The following is a 9,961-nucleotide window of genomic DNA, read 5'->3' as shown; positions in this document are numbered from 1 at the left end:
GGGATTGATGGGGAGGTTTAGGGGGCCTTTAAGCATCATTGGGAGCTATGTTGAAGAACGGAGATGGGGCTTTCTAACTGGCTCGTCTCTACACTTACAACCTTCAAGCATTCCAGCATGGCTTGAACCTGACCCTGGTGTGAAAAGGCAAAAATGAAGTCACATGGTGCCATTTGAGAGCCAGAAAAGTGCACAGGATGGGTTTTCTTGAACCCAGAAGAAAATTCAGTAGATGACCCGAATCATTCAAAGAACTATGAGGGAATTGAGAAAATAAATAACAAAGGGGAAGAGTGTATGAGAATAGAGGAACCATATGACCAAAAGGGAACCCAAGGTCTTCTATAAATGCATGAATAGTAAAAGAATGGTGGGGGGCAATTTGGGACCAAAATAAGATCTTGGGTAAACAGAGGTACAAAAACATTATTGACATTGGTTGTCATGAAAGAAGTTGCTGCCAATGCACAGTAGGTGATAGTATAAAAATAGGTTAGGATAAAATAGAGTAGATGCTTGAAGTTGGCAACATTCAAAGTTGAAAAGATGCCCAGTCTGAGTGGATGCATTCTAGTTTAATGAGGGAAGTAGGGATGGAAATTGTGGAGGCTTTGGCTCCTCCTTGGATCTGGTAGTGGTACCAGAAGTCTGGAAGTGTTAGAAAACCAAAAGTAGTTAAAGAGATTTGTATTTGTGTGGGTGGATATTGGAAATAAGGTCTAGTTTTAGGTGAGTTTAATTTAATATTGCTTTGCTTGGAAGGAACATATAGTTAGGTTTCATGCCAGACAAAGGTAATTGTAAATGTAGGGGTTGGTTTCAGTTCCAGCTGGAATTCTATTGTGCTTATTAAGAGTTTCAGTGTGAAAGGTAAATTGTTGCAGGTGCTGATTAACAACTAGAGGCCCTTGCAGAAACAGAGAGGGGGCTATGTTCTTTTATTTTAGCTGGAAGCCAGAGGCAGATGGTGACAGGGAGATAGACAGAGACCATTTCTCAGTTTTGTTAGAAGAAAAGCCATACAATGGAGTAATGTTTAAGAAAGCCAGACCCAGAAACCTAAAGGACAACTACTTAAGGAAACTAGAGAAATTAAAAAGAGTTTCCAGAGGTCTGAATTTAAAAGGAACGAAGAGGAACTGGGAGCAGAACAGTGTACTGTTCATTTCAAGTCTCAGAACTGAGAAGGAATTGGGTGGTGAGAATTCTAGAGAAAGGTTTCTAAAATAATCCTAAAGTTTGGAATGTCTTACTACTGTCTGGGAAACGAAAGCAACTGGGAAACAAGTTTTGGCTGGATCTCAGAATTTGACTAACAGCAGAAGACAGTCAAGGCAAAGAAATCCTAAAGGGGTTTGTACAAAATCCTGGACCCAAAAGTCTGTTAAAAGTGGAGTGGAAAGTTTGTTCAAAAGTCTTGTTTGTAACATCTGGACTGAATTCCAGATTGCAAACTACTAAGTGAAAGGAAATTTTAAAGCATATTTTGGGAGTGGAGTTTGAAAACTCTCTGATGACAATCATCTGGGGAGATTGAGGAGAACCTGGAGATGCTAACTTTGTGTGCTAATGAGACCATTGTAGCTTCAAATGTACTTTGTCACCTGTATTTAGCGTAAAATGTGTGTAATTTGTTAAGCCAAAAAGGAGTAAAGGAATATTGTATTATAATCTATTTTTCCATGTTGTTAATACAGTTGTGACTGTTCCTCCATATTTGATTGAAAAGAAGTAAAAGCTACGGTCTTTTGAACCAGGATTCCATTCTGGAATCTTTCCGTCCAGTTATATCAACTTGGAATGTAACAGATTTCAAATTTTACATTTTGGCAATTACAGGCCAATGTAGGAGTTCCTGGACAATGGGGTGATCCAGGGGAAATATGACTGCACCAAGTATCAGAGTTTGAGCAGCTTTGGCTCCAAGTGGCTGAGCTGCACAAACTGCGATGCATTAGGGTGGTAGAAAGTTATCTGAACACTTTGTACCAGGAAGCAGTCACACCCCTGAGGATAGGGTCTTCAGATTTTGTCAGGGACAGGAAGGTGTGACTGCAAGAGTGGCAGGAATGAGGATTCAGAAGGTTAAAATGGAGGAGCCTCAGCCTTTGCAATTGTCCAACAGGTTTGAGATTCTTGCAGCTTGTATGGCAGAAAGTGGTGGCTGCACAATGGATGAGCAAACTGACAACAGCACTATGGTACAGGAAGCCATTCTGTTTGGAGGGGGGAGGGGGATGGAGTTAAAAGGAATGTAGTGGTAGTTGGGAATAGTATAGTCAGGGCAATAGACACCATTCTCTGCAGCTGAGAGCAATACTCCAGATTACTGTGTGCTTGCCAGTTGCCAGGAACAACCTACTGTTAGAAAACTAGCTTTGTAAAGTTCTGAACGGTGCCAGCCAAATTTCTAGAAATGTATATGTTGTGGGCAATAATTGCATAGCAAGTTCCGGATTCTAAAATTCTCAGGCACAAATTTCAGATTGACATTTTGGATGTGTTACAAATGTGGTTCTGTTCTTGCCGTTCAGTAACACACATAGGTGGCATGTTAGTGGTTTTCCATACCACTAACTGTGAGGTGTAATGTATGGTTTATTTTAAATCTTTTAATCCAAAACTTCTAATAATATCAGACATCCCAATCTGTTCTTGAAAATATGTTTATTGTTTTAAGAAAGAGGATAAACATTTCTTGATTTCAAAGATACATTCATTAAATGTTTTACAGCATAGGTCTGATCTATATGTACAATACCTCACACACAATTACAGCTCAAAAGGTACATTACCATCTAGTTTGGATGTTAAAGCACAATCCCTTATTTTAAGTGACAGAGAACAACATCCCAATACATTTTAGTGACAATAGGATTAATTTCACCATTTCATACATATCCTGATAATCCTGTTACTGGCAGCATTCCCCATGCAAACTGCATGCTATACAATATGGTGTTAGAGTTCTCTGCAAAAGTATGGATGAATTGTTGAATACATTTCATGATAAAGTGCAAAATTAACGTATATTTTTCTCTTTAGGATTTTTATGCCACTGCCTGGCTTTCAACCTGTTTCTCAGAAACAGCATCCATCTATATTTACACACCTTCTGAAAGAAAGTACTTGATTCAACCTGAGGAAGAAAAACTACTTAGACTCACAATACTTACAATTACAACTTTAATCTTTTTTTACTTATCTTAGTTTGCGAAAGGCATTGATGACCTCTGCCCTAGAGATATCAAAATAAATCTCTTTTAGCTGTTGCTATTTAAGATTCTTGCATTTGCAGCATCTCAAACAGAAGGCAAACAATCAATATGCAAGATACTAATGGCTAATTTTATAGATGCAATAACATGTATAAAGCATCAATAACATCTAACTCCATTTTTGACTTTGTTTTTGCATCACTGACCAGAAATTACTAAGTTTCCATTTCAATGCATTAATAAAGAAGTGGATAATTTATATACACGGAAACAGTATACCACTACCAAGCACCAAGATCTAAATGCCCCAATAAATGCTTGGTACAGTCAAACACCCAGATACGAAACTCGACCATAGATCACAATGGAACATGATATTGTCAGATTTTCCCCAAAATGCCCTTTCAAAAGTTATACTAGCCACTTCTTCATTATGCACCAAGTACTGGGGTGACATTTCAAAAAAAATATTTTAATTCAAACCTTCCTGTCAGCAACTTATTTATAAAGGCTGTGTCAACCTCCTTGCTGTTATGATATAATATAAAATGAGTAAATTCAACACTGCTTAATTTACAGAAGAAAAAAATGGACAATTGGTATCACAAAAACAAAATAAAAACATTGTAAATAGTAAAACTAAGTGCATTTAGAAAGCATAATGCAATCTCAAGGATTCAATAAACTTTAAACCTCAGATTTTGCTTCTGGAATCTGGGTTAGGCTTTGTTGGACATTCCTAGCTATCCATTAAATGCAATGTGTGATGAGAAAATACGTACAAAATAATAATCACACCATATTTGAAAGTGGGCATTGTTCAGTGCCATTTTCATCAGATTATGAATGATCAGTTTTATGTTTGTAAATAGGATACTGGTGGACAATGTAGAGTTTTTTGGTACCTGAATAGTCACCACTTTTTACAATGGAAGCACTTTGACTTTTTTTTTTACAATTTCTATAAAATCAGTTTAGTAACATGTACCTCATCAGCTGCTAGGCAGCTCAGTTACATCCAAAGGTGCTCCATGAATTGAGCACACTGTTATATTGAAAATAGACATCAGAAGAAGGATATTAAGGATGGCACACTGCACTACAAAAATAAAATTTTAAAGTTCCTAAATAAATTCATCAGTCAAAATCTGATCAGTAGAACTGGTAAATTACAGTGTCGAGTGCTACCTGATCTGTACAAAATATACTTCACATTAAACCAGCCTTAAATGTTTTTTGTGATGCTCCTCAAGCAGAATCCAATATTCTTACTGGGGTTCCCTGTGATTTTACAAGTAATTAGAATGGACTTTGACACAGTGACTTGTCCATAGTCTATGGTCTTAGATTAAAGCTATTGATCCGAAAATAGATGAAGAACTCCAATGCAAAGATAAAAGCAATTACCACTTTCTGTTTTATTGTACCTGAGATTCTTAGAACTAAGGTATTAAGCAAAGACCAGGACTCTTTGGGTACCATTATTAAGAATTCACATCCAGAAATAATAGAGGATGCATGAGAGAAGAAATTAATGATTGCACTGACAGCCATATACACACAACAAAGTACCTCATTGCATTGTTTGAGTCAAACTTCAGAATCATTATCACTATATTTGTTCTTCAATTTCTACAGAGCTGAGAAAATCAAGTTGCCTAAATTTACTATTGCATTCATCTAACAAACTCTTATTCTTCACATTAAGCAGACTTAATACATGTTTCTATTAAAAATATAAGATTTATCTGTAAAAATGAAAATATCCAGTTGGCGCAATGAAAATGCACCATCCAAAGACTATGGAACGGCTATGAATTTTTTGTTTTTGATCGATTTGCTGCGTAAATACTCATTAACAAAGGGGAAATAGTTCTATTAGTTTTAGGATCATAGTAGGAAACTGAAAGAGATGAAAGTAAAGGCTAGAACAAGTGGTTCTTTGAGTTGTAAGTTTACTCCCTGTTATATTATAAATTCCCTCACACTAAACTCAGTAGAATATCAAATTTATTATTTAGCATTCGAAAGACACCTGCTGTGTTAAATCCAAATGTTAGAATTGAAAAGGATAATGGAAAATTATAGGTGTTTTGAAAAATTAACTAGTGTATTCTTTCAAAAGTGAAGGTTAGGAATTTAAAATTTTATGAACTTATACACCATTTGTCCTGAAATAAAAGTAAAAATAAACGACAAGATAGGAGATGCAATATAATAATGTTTTTGTAACTGTTATTTCACAATTTTGCCTCACCGTGTTTGTTGATATTTTGAAATCCACACATTATTTCACACTAAGTTTCCTATATTTGAGTGTCATTTGGTGGAAGAAAGGAATGTCCTTGTACAAAACCTCTAAAGGCTCAAAAAATTACACATGTGACAAAAATCATTACACAATCTATGTACAATGTCATAAAAGCTTTCGTAGAAAAATACAATTTTATGCAACTGGAGCGGTTACAGCATACAAGAGTTAAAATAGTCCTTAAGCCCCAAACATGAAGGCGGATTACTATTATTTTGAGACAGAAGGCATATGGTAGTACCATTCAAATTTCTACATGTAAATACAAATATACAATTGCTTAACTTGTACATTTTTATTATTATTGCTGGTTAAATACAAGTTGATATTGGCCACAGTAAGTAAAATAATCCACTAGTTTTTCCAGTTATTTCACTGAAACATTGGCACGGAGAAACATCCAGCAGCCATGAAGTAAGCGAGCTGGTTAAGGCTTCACTCCACAGTGTTTTAAAATGGCAATCCCTCATGAAGGAAAAATCTGGCCCAGGAGATTTTCATCTATGCTATAGACTCCCAGGACCTGCATAAAAATTGTAATCCATTCTGCAAAAATTAGTGACATTTTGAATTGATATACAATTTAAAATTCTTTCATAGGGTGTAGGCATTGCTGGCAAAGGCTACATTTGTTGCTCATCCCTAATTACCCTTGGACTGAGTGGCTTGCTAGGCCATTTGAGAGAGCAGTCAACCACATTGCTATGGGTCTGAGATCACGTAGGCCAAAGGGAAGGATGGCAGATTTCCTTCCCTACAAGGCATTAGCAATCGATTATTGTTGCATGGTCACCATTACTGAGGCAAGCTTTCAATTCCAGGTTTATTAATATTCCACTATCTGCCATGGTGCGATTTGAACCTTTGTTTTCAAACTTGGGTCTCTAGAATACTGGTCCAACCACTACACCATCTCTGTTTTACCAAGGAAAAGATATTGACCACGTCATAGTGAAAAAGGATGCAACTGACCATGGGTTAAATCTGATAAGGAGGTGGTATTAGAAAGGTTGGCTGTACTTAAAGTTGAGAAATCACTAGGGCCAGGTGGGATGCATCGCAAGATGCTGAGAGGAGCAAGGGAGGGACTTGCAAAGGTACTGGCCATAATTTTCCAATCCTTCTGAGATACAGCAGTGATGGCAGAAGACTGGAGAATTGTAAATGTTAAACCCTTGTTCAAAAAAGGGTGCAAGGACAAACCTAGTAAGTGCAGGTCAATCAGTTTAACCCAAGTGGTGGGAAAACATTTAGAAACAATTCTGGGACAGAATTAACAGTCATTTGGGCAAAGGAAAGCCAGCATGGATTTATTAAAGATAAATTGGGCTCAACTAATATAAGTTTTTGATGATTAAGAGAGGGCTGATGTAGTTTAGTTATGATTAACCTTTATAAAATATGAGTCTGGCCTCAACTGGAGCAGTGTCCATATCTGAGCATGTTACTTTAGGAAGATATGAAAGCTTTAGGGCTGGTGCAGAAAGATTTACAAGTTTGTTCCAGGGATGGGGAACTTCTGTTATGCAGATAGATTGGAGAACCTGGGGCTGTTGGTCTTAGAGAAGAGAAAGTTGTGTTCAAAATCATAAGGGGTCTATATAGAAAGAGAGAATCTATTCCCTTTGGCGGAGAGGTCAAAAACCAAAGGACAGAGGCTTAAGGTGACTAGCAAAAGAACCAAAGGCAAATGAGGCCACATTTTTATGCAGCAAGATATTAGGAATTGCACTGTACTGGTTGAGAAGATGGCAGATTAGAAAAAGGGAATTGGATAAGCACTTGGAGAAAAACATTTCGCAGGTCTATGAGAAGAGAGGCACGTGAGCGGGACTAGCTGAAATGTTCTTGCAGAGAATTGGTATTGACTCAGCAAGCTGAATGGCCTCCTTCAGTGCTGCAAGCATTCTATGATTCTAATTGCCAATCATTTTAAAGGTAATTTCCTCTACACCTCCTTGAAGGGCAGAGATAACATTTGCTCTAAAATTATCAAAAAAGTATCCCCATATCAAAATATTTTTGCATTTAACAGGAACATGATAAATTTCAAATCTGATGAATATTTTCTCTGTTTCGTTCTAATGAAAGAAATTACCTTCAATTTTCTTCTCATTTCACTCAATTTTGTGTCTGAAATATGCACTTAATTTTTACAAACTTTCATAGGGCTTGCCAAGTTTGCAATCTGTAAATGCAGGAAATAGTAGATCGCTAAAAGGAAGGAATTTCTGACAGTTTTGAAGAAATAAAGACATTTTAGGTTACATCCTTAAAAGCAGTGATTACAGATTAGGTCTACATTTATCAGAGGTTGTCCACAACTAATAAGCACATTATTTATTCTTCTTTTGTTTTTCATAGTGGTTCATTCTTCTATTTGCAATTTCCATTAGGATTCAACATCCTTCATTCTTCTTCTTTTTAAGAGTAGAGGACCTGACAGCACTGCTCTTTGCCCAATCTTGTAAATTATCTTTCAAATCAGAACCTTACACAAGATTAAAGCATTCTGAACAACATAATCCCTTCTCACTTGTTCTTTATACACCGCAATCATGGTTATTTTACTCCATAACGTGGAGTAAAACCATCAGAGTGGAAAAATAAAATTCTTTTGTTTAAGGAGGTGGTGAGGGGTAAATAAATATTGAAGTTTTATTATTATGAATTCTTAAACCATTGTTGGCAGTTGTGGACCTGCTAGTCTGTCTATTTGCTTTTCTTAATTGGTTTTTCCTTAACTGTTAGTTAATGAGAATTATACTATAATAATAGATTCCAATATTTTCTGTTTGGAAATTTCACATGTAAGAGTGGTTTTCCCTTTTCTGTGCAAAGTATACAATGATACATAACTCACACCAATTTAAAATTGTGTATGCTTAAAATTTATTTTGATTAATTTATCGATGCAAACATAATGGCCGGAATGTTACCGCCTCGCCCACCCCAGAATCGGGGCAGCCAAGGCTCACAGAACCAAAATCTCCGCTGGCCTCGTGCGGGATAAAATCCTGCCCACGGCCAACATAAAATCCCCCAGAATGAGTTGCATAGCTTGAATTATTGTATGCAAAATATGTAAAACAATGATCAAACTTTGAAAGCAAAAGGTTGTATGAAATACCAGCAAAATCTTTCACACTGTGGATTATTGAATACAATGATTAACAGTTTTGGATTAATTTACTCATTAGAAATTGGTCCTTTCATAGTTTAATTTTGCAGTAAACTATGAGATTTTCAACTTCTGTTGGGAAACAATTGAATAGCTTCATTATTTTGGGCTATTAACGTTGCCAAATTAGCAAACTGAATAATCTAAATTAGTTAAAGCAAAAATATATATTGGATTAATAAACCCAATTTATTTCAAAATATGCTCTAAATTTGAGCAGGTATCATATACTATGTTGTCTCACAAGGCACAACATTTAGTCAATCATGTTAAGCAAACCTGAGAAAAGCACCATGTATTTAGTGATTAACTGACTAATCTTTGCACTCTTAATTATTCTTAGTGAACTCCATGATGTGTAACCTCTGGTATTGCTGAACAAAAACTGCAATAATATTAGTACATATCCCTGTAAATCTCCTGTAGAAGTGGATGTAGGAAAGTGTCTGCCTCAGTCTTTTTGATCTTCTGGACAAGTTGAGCATGCTCTGTAACCAGCTGGCGGAGGTCAGCCATCTTTTGGAGAAGTTTGGGAAACAGGTAGATGGCATCAGGATGGTTGCTATGCAGGTGCAGGCGAAGGGCTTGAACAATACTTTCCTGCATCTGTTCAATCTGTGACACATTAACCAGACCTGGTCGATCTAACAAAAAAAAATGTTTAATGCTAAACATTATTTATTTTATTTTTGTAAATTATTATAAAACTTAGCTTAAACTGCAATATGATCCACTTTTAAAGCTTCATTTTAAATACTGGGAATATCAAAGTAATAGTCTTCAGCCACTGCCAGATACGTGCCGCTAACACAATTTCATATCCAGTTCACAATCTCTTCCAGCCTGATGACCCCTCATCACTAATTTTGGCCTATTGTGCATCCTCCTACTTTAACCACTCCATTATCGTTAGATATGCTTTCAGCTGTCCAGGTCCTAAACTCTGGAATTCGCTCCCTAAACCTTTCCATCTCTTTACCTCTTTCTCTCCTCCTTTAAGATGTTCTTTAAAACCTGCCTCTTTGGCCAAGCTTTTGGTCATGTTATAACATGCCCTTATGTGGCTGGGTATCAAATTCAAATTGTTGTCCAGTTCCCTATTTGACACCCAGCTGAATTTCTAACCTTTCATAATATTACCCATTTCTGCTCCAGCTTTAAACCTTCTGCCACTGAAACCCTCATTTATGTTTTGACATCCCCCAGATTTAATGTTCAACTGTCCTGCCTCCCTCATACACCATAAAATTC

General features: G+C 36.5%; 1 protein-coding gene across 2 annotated transcripts in view; it reads right to left on the bottom strand.

Moving 5' to 3' along the window:
- Window positions 1-7,888: 7,888 nt before the first annotated feature.
- The window catches only part of LOC144498653 (peroxisome proliferator-activated receptor alpha-like), a 77,044-nt gene continuing 74,971 nt past the window's right edge, over window positions 7,889-9,961 (bottom strand). For both annotated transcript variants that reach the window (XM_078220098.1, XM_078220099.1), the window contains exon 7: window positions 7,889-9,354. In XM_078220098.1, the coding sequence (XP_078076224.1) occupies window positions 9,107-9,354 (248 nt within the window). In that variant the 3' untranslated portion in view covers window positions 7,889-9,106. The remainder of the gene's footprint in view (window positions 9,355-9,961) is intronic.

This window comes from Mustelus asterias, chromosome 9, assembly GCF_964213995.1.
Source record: "Mustelus asterias chromosome 9, sMusAst1.hap1.1, whole genome shotgun sequence".
Classification (NCBI taxonomy): domain Eukaryota; kingdom Metazoa; phylum Chordata; class Chondrichthyes; order Carcharhiniformes; family Triakidae; genus Mustelus; species Mustelus asterias.
The sequence above is the reverse complement of the archived record's forward strand: the minus strand, read 5'-3'. Positions and strand labels throughout refer to the sequence as shown.